Raw genomic sequence first — 23,062 nt, forward strand, 5'->3', positions numbered from 1 at the left:
TTTAGATCACTGCGTTTTTGAGACACCTCATTTGCACGTTTCTGTAAATGCAGGAGGACAGACGGTCAACCCTTTCATGGAATCGGTTTAAAATTTCATAGGTGTCTAGACTGTGCCTCTTAAATCTATCTATTGAATCTTATCCATCTAGGTCTCTTCAGTTTTCAGTTATAGTGTTAACTTATATCGAACAGACGGACAGACAGTCAAACATCCCTTGAATGGATTTTGTTTAAAATTTGATCGAAATCTAAAAATTTTGTTTAGGGACACTAAACTAAATTTCCTAATTAATAACCAAAAGTGCTTAGGATTCATCTTTATGATAGACAGACAGACGTAAGGTCAAAAATATATTTTTAGAGCTCAGGGTGGTCTGGAACGTGGATATTTGCCAAATCTGGAGTTCCGATTATTTGATGATTACACCACTTTCTCTAAACTTGGCAAATGAGGAAGTAAAATGTTCAAAGAACCTCACTTTACTTTATGGCCTTTCTGTATGTAAAGCAGGATTCACACGGGGTCAACTATTGCGTGCAATTGAAGGTCACGTTCACATTTTTGGAGATCACTTGACTGAAATGGGACACTGGTAAATAGTTGCCCTGATGACGTAACCATTTGCCATTGTCTCGTTAGGGTCACGTAATCTTCCTGAAGTAGGGATGGACTTCCATTGTTCGCAATAGTTGGTCCTATGTGAATGCTGCTTAAGTATGTGTCCCAGAAAGAACAGTAAGTTCGCACCTTTCCGGTGATCCGGCTGTTTGTTGTTCTGCGTGTTGACCCTCAGCACGACCGCCTGGCTTCTCCCCTTGGCGTTGGCGGCGTAGACGACGACCACGAAGCCCGTGTCGGGGGGAAGGTCGCGCACCTGGAAGACGGGGCTGTCGGAGGTGTGGTTGGCGCGCAGCCTGTGCAGCTGAGTGTCGTGCACTTCCATCACGAAGTGCTGCCGGAGACCCCCGTTCGATCCTTCCGTGCACTCCAGTCTGAAAGAGTGCTGCGTTATGTTCATGAGCGTACAGTTCTGGACGGGGTCTGGAGGACCTGAAAGGAATCGAAATTTAGAGGAATAAAGCCAAATAGGGAATCAGAGCTAAGGATTAGAAGAATAATGTTAAGAAACGAATCAGAATTAAAAATATGGAAGTGATATCTATATATAAATAAAAAGCAATGTTCGTTTGTGTGTGTCCTCGGCAGATAAAATAACTTCTGGGCAGATTTTTTTCTAATTTTGCATACAGATGTATGGAGGCAGCAAAAAGTTTCATGTAAAGTTTTGTGAAAAAAACCCTAATAGTTAATTTTTTTTATTAATTAAAAACTGCTTTTCATGTATCTGCCTATATTTCTATTTTTTACCCCACGTCAAAGGAGAAAAGACGCTGATTCTTTTCCCACGCCATTGAGACAAGGCCTCTAATGGCGTGGAAAAGCCTCCGCGCATAGGCAGTTTGTTAAATTTTTTTTCCCACCCATGGCAATGCGGCAAAACTTAAAAGTATTTCACTTATTGTTTCAAATGAAAATATTTATTTGCTTAATGTTTTATGCATGAAAAACGAATTATTGCTAATGAATTGATCTTTCAGATTTTTTTTATGTACTTCTGAATTAAAATAAAAAAAAGAATAAAGAAAATTAGCAACTTCTAATTCAACTTTTATGGCCCCTAAAAGCACAGAAAATTAAAATCTATCTTCAGGCATGCGCAATATGCTTATTTATTTTCTGATTTATAATGGAAACGTTAAATTTTATGCAATTTCTTAATGTTCAGCAAAAGTTTACATTGCTAATAGTACTAACTCGTGCAAAATCGTGTATATCAATTATTAATATATCAATGATAAAGAATGGGGCAGTAAAAAAAGATGTGAATGAAAAGATGTGAAAAAACAATATATCTCTAAATATTGTTCATTCTCGGATTCGAAAGCCTTCCGCTTTTTAATACATGCGTAAAGGTTTATTTCCTCAAAAAAGGACTGAGAAGAGAAATGAAAAAAGATGTTTAACAATAGAGTGAACTGAGATTATTTCTGGATTTAGGAGGTGAGACAACCACTCATCTTCCTGTGCACTGCCTCTTAGAGAAGTGTCATCGGCGAAAAGTGCTAATGTCGGGATCCTGAGATGAACAGTACGATAGATTAGAAGAAAAAAGTTTAGACAAAATTATTATTATTATATAATAATTATGAACATTTATATAATTATTCATGGCATAAGAGATTATTGCCATGATGGCATGCTAAATCAGAAGTTACCTCAGTTAAGGGAAAGAGTCAGCATCATTACTCTTAGATCTAAGGAAAACGTAATTAAAATTAATTTTGCTTCCCTACATATTTATAGAATAGAATTATTCTCGAATATATAAACTTATTTAGTTGTGAAAAATATGCAAATAAATTGTAAAGTTTACAATAAGTTCAATAAGTCTCTATCTAATGCCCAGTAACAGAAAATTGGATGTTAGAATTTTTTTTTTCGTTTTACATTAAAGTAATTAGTTGTTTCACCGTATTAATCCTTTGTGGTCCGCTGTTCAGTATCACATTTTGATCGAGCAAGTACACTTTCTAGCATCTTTGGACATAAAATTAATAATTTAGTTTCTATAAAATTGATGTTGTATTAACTTAATTTTCATTTATAGAATTTGAGTTATTTCGTTCTAAAATTAACCACCTGTCGACCAACACTCTAATAAAATGAATGAACTACAAAGGATTAAAAAAGCATTAATAATCTTTATATTGGCATTCAACCATTCAAAATTATTTCCAACATAGCATCGGACAATTTGCTGCTGAATGTGTACCAATTCCTTTCTTAGTAGTTTTTGCATGATCTTTATTAATTAGTTTCGTGATGACTTTCTATATAACTTCTTTCATTTCAAATAAAATACCATTTTAGACTTTTTTTTGCTTAAAATAATTCAAATGTCTAGCCAATTTGATTTTACTGCATAAGGATATTTAGTGAAATTATGGTTATTCAGAAAGGGAATGTTAAGAAAAAAAAAACCAGGAAAAGATTGAAAAATCTTTGTAAAAACTCTCTCTTCACAAATACGTAGAAATTATATGAAAGAACTCAATCATCGATGCTCGTGACGATGAACAAAGCGAAATAAAAAGTTTAATAGTATAAAATTCAGTTATGAAAATATTGTAAAATAATTTATTTTGTTTTTGCAATGAACTACAGACGACAAAATTCGAAACAAATAAGTGAAAATGGAACCACACTAAAAAAGAAAGATGTGAAGAAATTGGAAAACTTGCTGTAAATGATACTAATAAAATTAAATTATTCAAAAATAGCTTTCATGAATTTTACATTCTGTTGATTCTGATTGATAAAAACCAGCCATAATGATCTAAAATAAAGATATAAAGCGATGTAGAATATTGAATTTTGCAATTCTATATTTCTTCGTTTGCACTTGATGACATACAGACTATAAAAAATAATAATAAAATATTTGATAATAAAGGCACACTAAAAAAAAAAGAATGCAATAAAAATAATTTTCATAATTGTTGATTTTCTAATTTGACAACCTCACCCAAGATGAAAAAATAATGATGATGCGACAGATGAAAAAATATTCTTTGAACTTTTGGAAAACAGATAATTAAAATTCAATCAATGGAGGTATTTTGATCATTTTCATTCGAAATTAGAAAGAATCATTCCAATAATCACTTCAAAGAATTTGAAATTCATAATTGAATCAGAAGTTGGATGCATAAATTTTTGTATTTATTCTTAAAATTTTTTATGAAAACTAATTAATTTTTTTAAAGAAATTTCTCGAAATTTTGCAAATTATACCAGAGATGTTAAGAAATTACTTTAAAATGAGAAATGTTTATGATCTTCGATGATGCATATTTTCCTCTGCTATCATTAAAAACGATACTATACAGAAAAATCATCTCAAATAAAACAAAATGGACGATAATTTTTGTTTTCCTTAAATATTAAAATTTTGGCTTCGGCATGTCTTAAATCACTATTATGATAACCCGTAAGATGTGTGCTACAAATTTCCTTAGACATGGGAGACACATTCGCATCACAGAAATATTTACTTTTATAAATGTTTATATAAAGAATGTAGACAAATTAGTACTATGATGCAATCATTAACAAATTTGTGTATGTCTTCCAAAGGATTATATCATTATTTAAAAAAAAAGAATCTTCAAAATCGGATTCTTGCAGAAATGATTGAATAATTCATTTAAATCGCGTTTCGAATTTCTAGAAGGTAATGAATCGTCTCCGAGTATATAACATTAAAAAACCATTATTTAGAAACATTTAAACGTTAAATTACCAATGTTTTACATTTGGAAGCTCATTTACATTTCATATATTTAAATTTTTATAATTTAATGGATATAGCGATTTTACTATCCCATTAATAGTATTTGTTAATTAGGTAAAACGAATATTATCTACTGATAAAATAACATACGGAATTAAAGTGGAAAACGAATGGTCAAAATAAATCAATATTTCTAATTTGAATATTAATACCAGTATTTTTCTCATTGGACGAAATAATTCTTTTATTCTATTATGCAATTATTTATTCATTATTTAAATGTTAATGCTTTGAATCCAAATTTATTGAAAACTTATACTCGTAAAATAACATCATTAAAATAGTATAAAATCATTTTATCGTATAATCGTATATTATCAATAAATTGAAAGACAAGATTAAACTTATTGTTCAAAATTCTTGTTTTGAACAACTTTTGAAAGCATTAAATATTATCAATTGTAAAATCCAGATGGCTTTTAAAGCGGGGACAAATTTAAAATACTATTACTAAGATTTAAGCACAAACAGAAAGATTAACTACCCATATATAAAACAAACACTTTTACATGAAGAAAAAATGACAAAATATCTTCTTATCCACAATACATAAATTAAAATTCTTGAATTATTTTTTCATTAAATATTATTTATGACATCGAAAAGGAATGCTGTCATTGTTGATTTCGATTTAATACAATTATACATATGTAGATGACCCCTTCTGAAATTTTGAACCTTTGATTTTTTTTTCTTTTTTTTTTTTGTTCCTTTAAAGTAAGGCCTTTTGTATCAATATACGACGAACGGTGACAGAATAATACCGGTGGAATATTTTTTCTCGCTACTGGACGTCTTTAGCTTTTGTTTTCTGAAATTTAAATTTCAGAAAATCTGTCTTTTTGACAAATAAGACTTTATTTGCGAAGAAGACATTCTACCAAAACGCCAATACGATTCAAAAGAGGAGACAAAGAGCATATTTACGCGAACGGTTTATGGAATAAAGACGACATTTGTTCGTCTAGCTCAGTTTAGCGAAAACTGAAAGTAAAACAAACACATAATCCAAAATTCGGTCGTGTACATTCAGAAATAGACTTTCTTTCCTAAGCCTTTTCTAGTCTAAAAATGCCCCGAGCAAATATTTGGAATGCTTTTCAGCTATCGGTTGCGAAGATTTGCTGCCGAATGCGAGCTTCGAAAAAGTGGAATTTGGCGATATTATATTATGCTTCAGACTTAAAATTGATTTTTGTTCCTCCGCATTTGAATTCTATTCAAGTTGCGATATTTGATCTTTTATTCTAAAATGCTAGGACTGCTCAAAAAATATGCTTTAAACAAAATATGCTCTATCTGGAGAAATAGACGGAGTAAATTCAAGTTCGTGATTTTCTGATTACAATGGGTCCATTTTGTTTTCTCGTGTATGAAAATCATCGTCAAAAAAGGCGAACTCGAGATTCTGATGAATCTGCATATTTTAGGCAAGGGGGAAAAAAAACAGCATAGTATCACGAACGAACTATTTTTTTATATGAATAATTATTTTTTCCTTTTATTCTTTCGACAGATATAATTTAGAGAGCCAAATTTTCAAAAATAATTTTTAAAAAATCACTCATTTTGCATTATAGATTTTCTTATAAAGGAAATATCAATTGGAAAATAACTTAGATTTTATTTTCTATTCGTCTGTGTGTCTAACGAATCAATAGAAAAATATACTCGAAAAGGACGCCGTATGCTGTAGAAGTTGCACTATGCGTCGTAGTCACAAAATGTAGGGTCATTTTGGAAATTACCAAAATCTTAACTAACATTTAGAGGGATGATAAGGATTGAGATTTTTGCAATTTCATATGTTTTTGAAGTCAAAATTAAAAAAAAAAAAAGACCTAGGGAACAGACTAAGTAATATCGTTACGGATTTGTAATGTTGCTTCCCATCGCAAGCGCGTTCCATCGAAGGATGAAGATTTTAAGAACAACTCTGATGGATTCTGCGTAGATGCCGAATCAATGACCCTCGGCCTTGGCGACAAGCTTGGCAACTAATCGATGAATTTGGTGACTCTAATGACAAAATGAAAGATTTCAGAATTAATTGGAAGTTTGACGATATGTCATAAAAATGCGAATTATTACTATCGTTCTAGAAGTTTCAAGCTCAGATTCGGAAGCTATAAAAAGCGGGAAACCCAAATGGAGTGATTCAATTTGGCTGAGCCCAAGAATTAGGGAACTGACTGACGAGTCTTGGAAACACGTATTTCAGTAACATGGAGTTGTATGCTGAGTAGCAAGTCGTATAGACGAGATAGTATTGAAATTCAGCTAAAGCGAGTAGACAGAGGAAAATAGCAGTCGTTTGAGAAGTGTAAGTTGTTATGTGAAATCTCTATATTAGCTGAATTCTATGTGAGCGCTTTGTGCTGTTGCGATTGTTTACTATCAAATAACTACTTGTGTGCTGCTATGTACTATAAGCAGTGTTCTTTTAACGCTCGATTGTGTTTTACTGTTAGTTTATTGTGTTGGTGTGCCCGCGTTAAATAAACGCCCTTTATTGCTATTGAAACTTTGAACAGTTTTCCTATGCAACCATTACAATGGACCCGATAATTGTAGTTGGGTTTTGAAGATTCCTCGAGAAGTTTCGTTAACAATATGCATTGGGTGACATTTATCCTAGTATGTCGTTGATTTTTTTTTCTGGCAAAAGTCTATTACTGAATATTTATCTGATACTTTTTTTAATTTCGTTCGTATATCTGAGAGGCTTTTGCAACGCAAGCAAATACGGTATAAGGCATAATCTAATGCATGCAAGGGGCATTGTAGGGGGGGGGGTCTTGTTATGTATGCAAACGAGAACATACCTGCTGTGATAACCGTGTAAACACAAGGTTCTTTCTGCAGGCCGACACTGTTACTTCCGGTGCATGTAAGAGTCCCATAGTCGTAATCGGTCTTAGCAGTTACAGTCGCAGTGCTTCGCGTTCCTTCACTCACGAAAGGAACGTCCTCTATGTTTTCGCCGCTCTTGTTGAAACTCCAGTGGAATGAGACATCTGTGGGGTCGGCGTCCACTTCACAGACCACCTTCACTTCCTCATGACGCGTTGCCCCGTACAGGATCTTTTGACCGGGCACGCACACGGGAGAGTCTGTTGGAGAGAGAGACCTGTGGTTAAAATTCGTCCGCCGGTGAAAAGTAGCGGAATGAAGGGGAAGTATCTATAAACACTACAACTAACACTAATCAAGAAAGAAGCCTACTAAGCAGTTAAGAAAGCATTTATTTCAGTAACTGCAACCTACTACGCAAAGCTTATATTTCCTTATGAAATGAAAAAATTCTGTAGAGTTATGAAACGGTGATAGTCAAAATCAGAAAGCATTTCTATTTTTAAATCAAATATATATTTTTTTTATATTTATGGGATATGATCTATAATGTGCAATATTAGAATATATATATTTTTTAATAAATTCAAGAGAATTCTGCAATTTTTCACACAAGATGGAAAAAGTTGCTAGTTAGTGAGTCTGTTAAACAGCATGCAAAATTGGAAGTGATGGGGTATAGAGGGGGCACTGCATATGAAAAAGCAAAATGAAAATTATGTGACTGCTTAAGAAGAATACGAAAAATTATTTGTTGAACCATAAGAATGAGTATACACTTTTATTACTAAAGGAATACTTGTAAAATATATTGAATAAAAGAAGATGTTCTAAATGCAGTTATTTAATGATTTCTAATCCTTGTAATATAATCCTTTAACACACCGGTTTTAATCCTTTCCGATTCATTGATTTTATTATAATACCGGTAACCAATTCCGGGTTAATTCACAGAACGAAATAAGTGAATATAAATAAAAAAAATACGCAGTGACATCCATTTTAGAGAAATTATATTAGAAATTACATGTCCATCGGTATTGGATTATGGACCTGTTTAACCAAAATGTGATACCCAGTGGTATTGAATAATGGACCACAAAGAGTTAAAAATAAATGCGTACATTTAACAACGAGTGTAATAAGTTTAAAATTGGCTACATAATACTGCATGAAAAGGTCTTTTGAGCATTCCTGATCTCTACAGCTACGAAATGCAGGTGAGTACCAAGATGAGTCGTATGAAGTCCACATTATTTTTGTCATGGATGTTGCGCAAAACTTCCTTCGCACGAACAAAGATTAGGTATCTAGAACATGGTGAGATCAGAGATATTACCCTCTGATTAACCGAGTCGTCACAATTCATTGTGTCAGCACTTCTGAAAAATAGAACAGAACCTTTAGTACCAAAGGATCTGATTCCAAATTCCAACCTTCAGAAGTATGGGTCGACATGGATATTAGAACCAGTTGAGTGGAGTCCGTCATGTCATGTGTCATTAAATGAAATATTCATATTTTATATATGGATGCCTCCATTATGAAGATGGAGGCTTCCATATATAAAATTATCCATCCAGGAAAGAAACAGGAGATCCAGATAAGAAACAGGAGAATACTGCTCCTTTTATGGATTTTCGAAGATGACTTCCAGTGGCTGTTCGTACCTTCTGTTCGGTCTAGGAAACATTGATAGTTATTCTCTAAAGATCCAGATGAAAGATTAGTTTGGAATGGAAGTAGATATAAGGTATATGCACATTATAAAATGTCTGAAAAAACTTTGAATAGCTGCAGAATTTGAACTAGTTGTCATTCTCAGACTATTATAAATATCTACTTGAAATAACTGTCTACTTTCAACTGTCTGCAGAATTCACAAGGATTTTTATACATTTGGAAAAGATGAGGTACTTCGGAACATCATTCTTTGCTAACGATGAAAAAAATAAAAAGGGAAGAAGAAAATAAAACACATGAAATCTTTATAACCCTATCCATTATCCTATTTCAGCAATAACAGAAAAAAATTAGAATTTAAATTTTAGTTATATAATGAAACAGTCAGCCATTTTAAATTATTTGAGTGCCGCCAAGAAAGTTTCCACCATCAAGAGATGAAAAATAAAGGCTTTTGCTAAAATACCAAAACTTGGATTGAAATTATATTCTTTCACAAAATGAAAATATAAAAAAAAATATTTAAGATCTCACTTAAATAATTTTCAGGCGTTTTGTTCGTTCTCCATTTTTTTTATTTACTTTCTTGTATACATAGTATAAATAAAGTATAGTATAGATAAAGTGTAATAATCTTCAAAAAATTGGAATTCGAAATTTTGGCGAATCTTTACTTTTTAGAAATTTTAGTCTGTATGTATGTCTGTGACAAAGATAACTCAAAACAACTTTGAGTTAAACGGATGACATTTTGCATACTCTCTTTCTATCAAATGTGTAGATTTATGTCAAATTTTGAGCAACATCGTTCAGAGGAAGTGGATATGCTCGATGGTATGAATATAAGTTAAAACGATCACTTCAAACGAAGAGAGCTAGATAGGTAAAATTCGGTACACATATTTAACATCTATATTGTAGAAACTTGCAAATTTTATTTTGAGCTAAATCCAAGGGACTGACTATCTCTGCATCTGTATTTTTAGAAATATGTAAATGCGATGACCAAAAACGCTTTGATTTAAATTCATCGTATGTGGCATGGCATTTTGTGCCTACAAGTGCAGTTTTGAGTCAAATTTTTTCTTCATTGTTTTAGAAAAATGAGTCTAAAACGCAATTTTTTTTTCATGATATTAACCACATGTCAGGGTTTAATCGCCAAAACACTCTCGAAGAGTCACATGATACATTCAATAAAAATGCTAAATACATGCCAAATTTAATATTTCGTATCTATTGTATGCCAATTCAATGCAAGACATTTTCTGGGATAACATCTTCATTAGAGAACATGCGAGAAAGTTTTGGGGAGACCACTAACACAGATTGGAAAACAGATTTCAAAAACTTCTAAACATTATTTTTAGAATTGTGTGTATGTAATGTCATCCAGGGTTTATAATTATCGCTTATAAAACGCTACATAAAGCAATCTCGTGACATCATTTCATGACCAGTCTCACGCAGTAAGCACATCCACAGCAAAAAATGAAAAGAAAAGGTCCTGTATGGTAATAAAAAAAATTCTGGTGAGATAATAGGATGTTCTTTATTCTCCTGTCTTGGATACCCCAAAGCCTGGTTTCTGCTTATCGCATTTTATTGGTCTTATCACTCTAACCGTCCATCCATCATCCTGTCTTCAGGAGCCAACAATTTATCTCAAAAACAAATTACCGGCACTAGATATCACCTGACCCGCGAAAGGGAATAAAGAAAGCAGATAATAAAGAGCAGATTTTCATCACTTGCTGATAAAAAGCAAAGATGGTAATGTTTCGATTCTTTAACGCGCATTATGAGGAAAAGAAAATAAACCTGCACGACATTAGCGAAATTCTTCCTGAGGAATTAATTAAATATTATCGGAGAAATATTGATAAAATAATCTTGTATCATTTATTCTTTTTAAATATTTTGACACTGTCTCTGATTATTGCAATTTGAAATTCAATGCTCAGTTTATTAATGGAGGCGAGGAAATACAAAAATAAGCCAAATTCATAATGAGAGGTATGATCGGATATCAGTAAGAAGCTTGTCTCAGCTGGATTTCTAAGCTAGCCATTTAAGGTTGTGACTTTGTATACACAATACAAAATAGTTTTATTATCTCGAAACAATAAATATGTATCCACGTGAGTAGTTGACGGTCAAATATGTCAACAATGTAGGGAATTAGCTCGCCAATCCATGTCCAATCCGTCTCATAATAATAAAAAAAAAAGTTTAGAATAGTTGCTGTAAAACTGAGGATTTAATTATCCATGTCCAAGTACAACGATATCGTCAAATAAAGAATCCCGATCCATAATTGGTTTGTTATTTCGGCATATTCGCGTATCCTCTTGTGCATGGTGATAGCATTTCAAGTACAGCATTTCTTTGTGATAAAGAAGATTTTTTTTCTGTCTCAACTAACAGTTTTGGATCTGAAGTTTGATTCATTTTGCCTATTCTTTGTCTTGATTCACTTAGTTTCGCAGAAACATAGGTAAAAATTATAGACGAATGATACAATAAATGCTTCACAATATTTTGAAACTGCGCAGAGTTCCATAAAGTTCTAAAAAAATTTTAAATACGAATTTCTGTCAAACAGAATATAGTTAATTTTTGAATAAGTCTAACTTCTTTTGAAATCTATTCATTTCATAATATTTGAATCATACTGTCACCAATATGTCAAAAATTCGTAAATCAAAAACTTCACACAAGAAAACTTAGCAAATTTAAGAGCAACAGTTAGAATTATTAATAAATACGTTATTATGTGACAATACACAGCAATTGAATGAAACTACACTGATATGTGCCATTAACAAAATGTTTAATGTTTTGACAAACATTTTGTTAATGCAACAGCTATTCAGTTGTTCATGAGAAGCTATTTTTATATAACGGTAATGATATTATGGACTGTTTAATTGTACAAGTTTTCGACATGCAGAGTTTGCATTGACTTTTGTATATGCTAAAACTATCTTAGCCAGCCATCAAACTTAGGATAAGAAACAAAAACAAAGCATTATTATTATTTTTTTTTTTGTAAAACATGAATAAATTTTCAATTTTCTTCCTTTTTTATTTAACTTCATATTCTATTTTATTTTCTTTTTTTCCTTAATTAATATATTCCTCATAATTAAACATTAAATTAAATAATACAGTCAAATTATGTTCAACATATTTTGTTTGTCACTCATTCATCAAGTTAGTCGAGCGGAAGATTAAAGGCCCCAGAGCCTAGGCGCTTCCCAACAACCCCCCATATCATTGGCATTGGCAATTTAATTCTGGACAATCGAATAAACATTTTTTTTTAGAAAAAAACAGAAAATTAAGCAAAATGAGACAATATACAAAAAGGTAAGTTCCGTCCAGCCTTGGCATCCGGGTTATAGGAAGACTTATCGAGCAACAAATCTGTAACAAGGTTAGTGATAGAGTTAAACAATACGATATGCTGATCTAAATTAACAGTTTAAGTGTGTTCGATGTGTATGCACGTTATTACAAATCTTCTCTTTGGTGCAATTGTTAGGTAATTTTATATCTAAGAAAATTGAAATCTTATTTGCTTTATTATGATATTGATCAAGATTTACTATGGGATGATTTGCATTGCATTAGACGTATATTTACGCCATTGCTTTACTTTAAATAGGGGGACTTGAGGTACTTTAAAAAATAAATTTCGCAGTTAGCTCGTTAAATTTCTACTAGGAATAAGCCTTGGATACGTTTAAATTCTGATTTGAGAGTTCTCTATTATATTATTTGGGATGTTTATTTAATTTAATTTTATATAATTTGAAATTGTCTAAATTAATCTAAAATTTTCCAAATTTATGTAAGCGCAATTTTTCAAATTTCTTGATTGCCTTATTTTATGGTAGATATCCTTGTTTGCTTGCCTTTTCTCTTCATACAATGAGCTTTGATATACATTCACGAGATTTCATGCATGCATTATTCTTTAAACATATTTTTATGCTAAATCCGCTTAAAAGTGAATACAATTTCAAGTAGTTTCTGTCATTTTCTTTAATCCTTGAAATGCATAAAATTTATTATTAAATATATTACCTCAAAATAAAATTGAATGCACAGTTCCTAATCTTCCTTTAGAGTTTGATCCTTCGATTATACATAACTTCCAGTAATTCAAAATCGTGCCAATTATATTTATTTGTCAAAATAAAAACTTTTTTTTCTGATGGATAAAGTTTTTATCTAATGATATTTTTGTTGACAACCTCTGGATAATGCGCGCATACACTTTCCCTAATTATATCCGCCATAGTTCCCCTCTGCGTTAATAAGTAGCTTTTTCAGGTATTAGTTCAATGACGCACGAAAGTAGAGATTTCACGGCTCGTATAGACATCATTAATATTTAGAAAGTGAGGGTTATCGCTTACTTGACAATAGATTAATGGATAGAAAGTAAATTTTTTCAGAATAATTGCTAAACTATAACGGCTGAATTTATTTTACCCTCTTTTTTCACTCTTGCAAAAGAAAAGATTATAAATAGCCTCATTTATTGGCAGAGTGAATAGAAAATTGATATTCTCTTTTATTCTTTTTCATACAAAATGCTATCGTCAAATTTCTGAAGCAGCAAAAATATGTGCTGCTCTAATAAATCAGTAAAAGTATCAATAGTTTTGAGCGGCGAGGAATTTTTATCATTTTGAATGCCCACCCATACGTTATATAATACATTTTAGACACATTATTTTTATAAAGATTTCAAAAATGTTTTTATTAAATTATGTATATATTTTTATGAACAAAATTTTAAATATGCAATAAAGCAAAGGAGGTTTAAATCATAGCTATTGTATTAATCGGCAGCGCTATAACTTCTATATGCTAAATTTCTATGCACTACAATTTCAGATTGCGCCAATAATGGTGCATATTGGAAGATAAAATCTTCATAACAAATATGAGAATATGAAGTAAAAACCAACGGGAGTAGTTCTCCTAAGACTTAATTCCATAATCTTTACTGAAGGTTATGTTAACTAATGCTTAACATTGGCATTGGCGTACAATAGTTACAGAATACTAATTTTTGGCTTGAATTTAGCATTTTTACTGAATTTATCATGCCATCTTTGGCAATTATATCTTGGAATGCAGTAATAGTGTTCAAAAATCAAATTTGCATCTTGAAAATTGTTGGCATGTTATTACCAACCTATCGAAACAAAAAAAAGGACATAAGAATGCATTTGTAGTCAAAAATATTCCATACAAAATTTTATATGATTATATTTTTCCGTTTTTGAATTACCGCATTACGTATTTCTGAAAGTACAGACAGACTTTCAATCAAATTTTCGTTGGATTTGGTTCAAAATTTGATATATGTCCACACTATATAATACTATACTATGTGATATATTGTGTTACGAATCTGTGATGCGGCTTCCCAGCATAGTTGGTTCCATAGGAGGCCCCAGAACTTGGCGAGTTGGCGACGAATTTGGCGACTTTGGCGCCAAAATAGATTTTACCCGAAACATTGAGAATTTTTCCGATCCGTCCAGTAGGAACTGAGTTACGCCTCGAAAGTTCCTCATTGGTCGAGAGGCTTCTAGCCCCGCCTCCTCAGACCTATAAAAGAGGCAGCCGCAGCTGCCAGAGTAGTCGTGAACCAGAGAGTAGTCGAAGAGTAGTCGGAAGCGACAGAGTAGAGAGTATCTGAATAGACGGTAAAGAACAGGCCTTCCAGAGATAAGCGGAGCAGTAACGGAGTGAAGCTAGTGCTGAACTAAGTCGTGGATGCTATTTCCCTTATGTGCTATTCCATACATAACCCTATCCTGTGTACTTTACGATTCAATAAAAATATAACAATTTAAAGAAAAAACTGTGTTTTTTTATTCAATTCAAATTTGGCGTTAACACTTTGTTCTATCGAGTAACGCTACCTTTTTACTGACCTTAAGCTATCAGCTGTCAAATGGTTTTTTTAATAGGGTTCCAACAGTTTACTGCCCGAATAGGGCCAAGTTCAAATCTTGTGTTCATTTTGAAATAAACTTTTTGTTAAAACTGAAAGAAACAAACGAGCCGAAATTTATGATGGGATTTTTGACACCAAAGTTGTAGATATGGACTCCATTTCGGATACAAGAAGTGTCAAGGAAAGAAATAAAGATATATCCAATGTTCACCATTTTGGATCTAGAAAATTGAAAAAAATAGATTTAATATGTAAGCACATCATGAATCTCAAAGGAAGGTCCTTTCTCTATTACGGTATTTCTAAATACACACTTATCTAAAAGAAGATAAAGGTTATTTTGCTATATCTGTTAACATCGCGAATTCAGTAATATATTTAAGACACTTTCATTCCACAAATAAATCATCACTTTTTACACTCGCCGCACACTGCAGTGGAATCCACCTTCTCTAATCCTTTCGCCCTCTTTGAACAAGGCAGAGCTCACATTAAAAGCATCATCGTAATCCGGCCAGTAAAAGCTGCTTTTCCCCAACTTTGCAGGCGCGTCCCTTCCCACACTCGCAAATATCAACAGCATCGAGGCACGCGCTTTTGATGCGCGATCCTTATCACGCGACGTGGGCAAATATTTGCTAGGAGATCAGAAGCCGCCGACTGGGATTATTAGGCAAGTTTTAGACTTTTCAGAAGGTTCAAAAGGAGATTTCATTAGCGAATCCGTAAATTGACAAACATCTGCTGGAAGAAATTGGGTTCAAAGTGTTGTGAGGTGCTATGAGAAAATTCAACAAAGATACTGATGATATTTGGCCTCTTTGCAGAAAAATATTGGCGCATTTTAATGTTTTTGAGCAAAACATTTCAAAGAGAATCTATTGTAAATATTAAATATTTTCAAATGGAGAATTGAATGAATTCTATGCATTAGATCCATTTGAGTTTGAAAGATAAACTTTTTAAAATTATCTTTGGGGTTTTCGCTTATTTTAAATACTTGAACTAAAAAATATTGAAATCAGCTGTGTTAGTGAAATGTCATATTTACTTGAGAATTACAGACATTTTAAATAAAATATGCCAAAGATGAGTTTATTCATCTGTCGCTTCTTTACGGTGCATGCACGATAATTCAAAAATAAAACTACCAAAATAGATTGAAGTATATTTTTGAGTTGCAAACACTGTCTGAATCTGTTTACAGATTGACTATTTTAGAACTGTTTATTCATATATATGTGGAACGAAATTGAATTGTGTGTCTAGCTTATTAATGTCTGCAATCGAGCTAAATGATTTAATCTTATTATATTGACTTGGCAGAAAGATTGTAAATTAGTATCCGATTCTGGTTGTATTTTTTTAAATGGTACGTATTTAAAATAATTACTTGATATTATTCACAATTTTGAGATGATAAATACAAAATGCCGCAGAACTCCTCTTTTATTATAATGCCATTAATATTTCCCTTATTTCTTTAAGACTCTTGAACAAGTTTTTACATAAAGAAATATCAGAAGAAAAAAGAAAAAAAAAAAAGGAGTTCGGTCACATATTATTTAAATGAGTTTACCACGATCAATCCACGGAATGCCAATGGAGTATTGACGCTTCCCGCTCTTCAAATCGCCAAGCCAGTCATTCATCTGCACTCTACACTAGGTTTATCCAAATCGCCTCACTGAACGTCGCCTAATAATAGTGTTACGAAATTTCCCGGGGTTCGTTTGGATAGTTGGAGTTATATGGTGTGGAGAACACTCCATCAGCAGGCGGCAGTAGAAAAGGAAACAACGACGTTTATTTACATGAAGACACACAGGACAGAACAAAGACGACAACTATATACAGCACACAATTATCTTCAGCCGAGACGTGCAGCATACAACAGTATACACAGCAGCTCTACTCCGTCGCTGCTCCACTAGTCCCTGGAAGACGAGTTCTTCTCCGTCGCTTCCGACTACTGAATTCACCACTGGTCCACCACCCGACTTACCGTGGTTCACACTACTCTGCTCTGCCGCTTCTTCTCACGTCACCGTCCCGGTTCACGACTGCCCGGCAGATGCGGCTGCTTCCTTTTATAGGTCTCAGGATGCGGGGCTAGACGCCTCTCAACCAATCAGGAACGTTCGAGGCGTATCTCCGTTCCTATTCGAAGGATCGGGAAAATTCTCGATGTTTCGGGTATAATCTATTTTGGCGCCAAAGTCGCCAAATTTGTCGCCAAGTCGCCAAATGGTCGCCAGGTTTGTCGCCAAGCTCTGGGTCCTCCCACGGAACCAATTATGCTGGAAAGCCGCATCGCAGATTCGTAACAATATAGTCCAAACGCCTCACTAATATACATAATAAACCCACCTAACCTTTCACCGAATGCTTCAATCATTAGCGTTCATTAAGCGTCTTTCCTTTAGACCAAAATGATACTCGTCAAAATCAGCCTAAATTATTACCTCATAACTTTAATACCCTACAGAAACAATGAACTACGCACTCACAATGAAAAACAGAAATCAAAACAACAGGAATCAGACAGAAGCTACAGATTTCTGATTCTACATTTTTTGATTATATGTTTATTCGTGTCATATTGATCTTTACAATGTTATTTATCAACTTTCTTCTTCTTTTTTTCTCTTCAATTAGTAATCTCTATATAATTCACCCACAGTTAAAGGCCTCAAAAATGTAAAGACGTTGTGTCTGTAAATATCGATATTTCTCTGTGAATTCAACACATTGTTAATATTTGCTTTTGGGTATTCTTGTTCCCTTCATTTAGTTATTACTTTTCTAAAACATTAAATATAGCCGTACAGAATTTGACACCGACGGGATTCTCTGTGGAGATCCCTGGATAGTTTATCATTTCTTTCTTTCTCTTTGCCTCCTCGTCTTTTCCGCAAATCTTGCGCTCATACAACTAGTTAGATAACTCAAGGTTAATCCACCTTCCGACAACCTGAGCGCCACTTGAGACCGACGCATTTTGCCCTCTTTCCCCTCTCTTGTGGGTTTCCGGGGTTCTTTCAAGTGTTTATTTTACTGGCAATTTGCGGGAAGCTCCGGACCGACGTCCACCGGCCGGATTGGACCAATAATGGGTCAGTTGGAATATTTACCACCATATCCGCAAATGCCACATACCGTCAGAATGCGGTTTTATAGGCACAGGGGGCGCAAGATGGCATTATGATATATAGCATGTAAATAGGGGTATTTAGATGAATTCGATATACAGTCTTACTCTCTATACCACGCCAAACTATTTTGTTTTAACTTTGGTGTTTTAATGGGTAAAAGTCAGATTCGTGAATCATAAATTGACTGGAAATTAATTCAAATATCCTTAGATCTTTAGAAATTAAATACGTTAATTTCAGAATACTTAAACAATGCTCTTAGTTAAAATTTTATTTTAGGCAAAAACATTTATTTATTTTTTTAATTTTAAAGTATTATCGAAAAAACGGAGAAAAGAGTAATTATAAATAAAATGTCTTATTTAAATAACCATTAAAATAGCAGCGTTTCAATAGTTCTGTTTAAACAACTTATTCCTAATGCCAAAATCAATGCACGGGATCAAAAACATTTCCTTTTGTTCATTCCAGGACACTTAATCATCGATGCAGAACTTAATAACCAATCTTTCTTACTCAGGTCATTAACCAGAGCCATCTGCATAATCTAAACTTTCCGAAATTCCAGAAAAGCACTACTTTAGAAACTACTTCCAAAACTCCGGGGCATTAGAACAATAAATTCCCAGCAAAAAGGCCCGGAATTCCTTCGATGTCTGGCCGAGTTAAACTGCATCAGATAGGCCTCCCCCACCATTTTGAAAAAGTTTTAAAAAGTAGGCGACAAAACAAAACAAAAATGGTGAAAAGTAAATTGTTCCATTTCTTTGCGCAAGCCTCGTGTCTTGTGGAATTTTCCCCCCGCGATAATGAACTGAAGTGAACTGGTCTGTTAGCATGTATATGCATTATCGGATCATGAATTATGCAACGGAAACTGCACTCCAAACCGAAGCATGAATTATTTAAAGGGCTTTTGCAAAGTGCGGGAAAATTAAATTGAACAAAAATCACGAAATTTTGTCCCGCGCAGTGATTAAATAGCTCATGAATTTTCAATCCATTGTAGTAGTTGAAGGGAGAAATTTTTATCGAAGAGCAAATCTAACAAACGTAACTTTGTATGAATAAGTTTCGCGGTTGGACGAGTCGGATCGTCCCGGAGAATGTAAAAGATGAAAAGGGAGCTTCCAAGAAGAAGAGAACTTCGTATTAAGTCTTTTGATATTTTAATTCATCTTTAGGGATTTATAAATGAACAGTCACATCAAGAAGACACGTCAGTAGAGCAGATGAAATGACTTGCGCGATAAATGCATTTGCAAATATAAGGGGGAAAAAACCTCAAAATGAACTTTGATCTTTTTACTTAATATTATAAAGACACTGACGACTGTTGACTTTTCTATCTGATTTCTGTAAATATCTTGTCGTTTCATGAATATATTCCATTTATATTTCTTCGCAATTCTGAAGAGAATTCACGATTCATCCATAATTAAAGAACGGTTCGAAAGTGAACTGCCACCTGTTGTTACAATCAGATATTTATAATAAATTACTATACAACTACCACCTGTTTATGAAAAAACATTTCTGAAACAGGATACGATCCATACATTCATAACTGACCATATACCATAATGGTGAGCTTTTCGGATTTCATTTAAAATGAGTCGCTTCAGACGAACAGATGGTTCGCCAGAAACATTGGTTATATTTGTTTCCAGATAAATTGTTTAGATATAATTTCGTGTCCAGAAATCAGCCAAACTATTTCACATGAAGGCCGCGTTATTTGTTAGTGTCTAATTTATTATGTTTATGTGTGCTTAAACCTTTCTAATGGAGACAGTCCCATGACATCACTGTTATGGGACTGTTTAGCACTGTTCGAAACATAAATGTCCGGTTCAACTATCTTCTAAATTTCGAGGTACCGCAATTTGAGGTTTTTTTTTTCTTTACGCATTTAGTAAACTGCATAGATATTAAACAGAATCCTTCTTTAACTTTCAACAAGGGGAAAAAAAATGCGCGATCAGATAGCTGATGAAATAATGAAAACGGGTTGAACTTCAATTCAACAATGAAATCCATTGTTGGAAATTAAGCAAAAAATAATTTTCAAAAAAATTGTCAAAACTCAGAAAAAAAATTCACAAGACTATTAAATTGGTATTATTAAAAAGACAAGAAAACAATAAAACTTTGATTCTTCGTAACATTCATTTTTGCAGGAATATTTCCGTGAGTTATCGGGAGAAAACACCAGAATCTTTATTTTTTTACTCGTTAAAATTTTGATTAAAATTTAAAGAAAGTACTTGTAGGTGCACATGCCCATCCTCAAATGTATATATGTGCCATATTTGGTACCTGTAAGTCAAATGGTATGGCCTGCAGAGCGCCAAAACACACACATGCACACACACACAAACATTCATCCTTATTATTAGTTTAAAATAATGTCTATCCGTCCTTCATCCCGTTCTATATCAAAAATAAAAGGAGAGAGTTCGTTAAAATTTTGATACATAATTTTATAATCAGGATTAACAATAGGAATGAACGTTTCAATCAGATTTTTCTTTATTTTAATTGTTTGTCAGTCAATTTGTTTTTACGTAAAAACGCATAAAGACAGATGAATCAGATTCAGTATATAGTTTTGAGACTAAAATTATAGATTTCTATCACATTTTGGACTTTACTTGCAAACGAGGTGTTTTATTTTATAATGTATATTTAATATTTTTCAAGACAATTGAGAGCGAACATCTTGCTGTTTGAAACGAATCTAAATTCTTCCTTTTAATTTAACTAGTATTTCATTCATTAGAAATAGAGAAAAACAGAATAATGTTGAATAAAATATTCTTAGAATGTCTTTTTAGACATCCATTACCGATTTCCTTCTACTTTTCCTTTACCTCATCTTTATTTTTTTCTGAACTTTTCCCATTTTACCTACTATACATTAGCATTTTTTTGTGAAAATACTGATAACGATGTTGGCTGGCTCGTCTAATTTTGGAAAATAAATCTGTTCTCTTTATTTTTAATCAGACTCATTTTTTTCCGAATTAGTTTCGCTTAAAATCATTAAACCCTCAAAAGATTTCTCTGAACCTTGTTCATTTTTCTTCCTTAGATTAACTGTTCCAAAATGTGTATTTACCCATGACGTTAGTAGTTACGTGGGGGGGAGGGCTACACATGCCATTTCTTTTTTCTTTTTTTTCAAAGATTGAAATGAAAAAGAGGCTAATAATGGCCCATCCGAGACATTCAGTTGTAGGTGTCAACTTTAAAAAATGGAAATTTGCTTCTGCCGCTCGTTTCCCCCATATTTCAATGCTTCGGGTTTCCATTCGTAGCCGAAATTAATTCCTCTCGCTGATGATGATGTATGGCCCCAGGTACCTAATCACGATCTCGTTTATCACACCTTGGCGAGATGAAAAAAGTTACAAATGATGCGGAATTCTGGCGGAGGTGTCACTTGGCGATTTATATTCACTGTCAACTCGCATTCGCTTCGCCCTTGCTGTTTGCTTAGATTTCACGCAATGACATTTATTTTCTTTGCAGAATTATTAGGTTTTGAAGAAATTTTCAGAGGCTATATTTGTGACGGTTATTGTTATGAAATGATATGGAACGACTCGCCTCTAACGACCAGACTCTCCACCCAAATTCTTGACATTTTTAGCTGTTAAATACAAATGCGGAATGAATGGTGATTATATTTATTTTCATCCTGTTGTTCGATAGTACCCTGAAACCTGAATTTAATCGAATAATTTAAAATAAATTATTGCTGGTGCAAATTAGAATTATATACGCTAGGAAATGAAATAAAACGAAATAAAAGCAGAAATTAAAATCCTACTTCCGAATTTTGAAAGAAATATTATTTTTTTAAATATGAATTCTAATATTCTCAAAAAGCATACAACTGAATGTTTCGAGGATTCCGTTTGAATTTGTTAACAATAAATAAAAGAAATGGAAAATTGTGTGCTAAAAAATTATTGAAAATAATAAAATTCTTACACAGAAATGAAATTGGTGTGATTCAAAAGGTAACGTTTTAAGTTCTAAGCTAATGGAAAATTTATTTTTGTGAGATAACAAGAGTTTTGGAAGATAGGGTCATCCATTTCCATAGATTAGTCCATCCGTCTATCCATGAGTAAGCCTGTTTATTTCTGCTTGATTAAAATTTTTGACAGATATTTCTTGATTTCGTTTACAATTATTTTCCTCTGAGTGAAGGTAGTTTTTGGCGAGCTCTATCCTGAGAATTCTAATAACATTTTCATGCATTTCGCTTTATTCTATTCCGAGTGGCTGGCATGATTTTAACAAGAAGGCGCAGTGCGACACAGAAAGCAGAAGGCAAAAAGGGGGCCGAACAAATGATCACTCGCCTTATATAACATAGGATTTCTGGCCATGTGCCAAGGGAATACATGTGTTGACCTTTGACACCTTTTCAAGGGCACCGAAGTATCATTCTCATTGAAGTAGTACTGATGGCGCATTATTTTTATAAAGGGATTAATTAAACTGAAAGTGGAATTGGAGCACGAAATAAGAGAATATTTTAGAATGAAGTTACGATGAGCTAAATCAAGATAATATCTTGGAAATTAATTTGGATTAAATTAAGAGTTTAAAATATCATTACACACACACACACACACACACACACACATATATATATATATATATATATATATAGAGAGAGAGAGAGAGAGATTAAATGATTTTAATTAAAATTAATAAACGGCATTAGCAAATAAATCTTTTAGGAGAAGTAAATACTATTGTTTGCATGAACATTCAGTTTTCCATTCACTTCCGGTATGTTTCATTTTTCATTTAGTTCTAAAAGTTTGTTTCCTATCATATTTCATTTTTTTAAAGAGAAATTTCCTTTAGTCATGTTAGACTAAGATTTGCACGCTTTATAAAAGTTTTCAGTCACACTCTTTTATGAACCTTTATGTCATTCTTACA

At 32.9% G+C, this 23,062-nt stretch overlaps 1 protein-coding gene across 1 annotated transcript in view; it reads right to left on the bottom strand.

Annotated features, from left to right (window-relative positions):
• Positions 1 to 23,062, bottom strand: part of LOC129956813 (neural cell adhesion molecule 2-like) — a 91,124-nt gene that overhangs the window by 15,731 nt on the left and 52,331 nt on the right. The window contains exons 4-5 of the mRNA XM_056068761.1: positions 7,243 to 7,530; positions 751 to 1,053 (exon numbers count right to left, since the gene is read on the bottom strand). Coding sequence (XP_055924736.1) covers positions 751 to 1,053; positions 7,243 to 7,530 — 591 coding nt within the window. The remainder of the gene's footprint in view (positions 1 to 750; positions 1,054 to 7,242; positions 7,531 to 23,062) is intronic.

The sequence above is a fragment of the Argiope bruennichi genome, chromosome 11 (genome assembly GCF_947563725.1).
Source record: "Argiope bruennichi chromosome 11, qqArgBrue1.1, whole genome shotgun sequence".
NCBI classification, from domain to species: domain Eukaryota; kingdom Metazoa; phylum Arthropoda; class Arachnida; order Araneae; family Araneidae; genus Argiope; species Argiope bruennichi.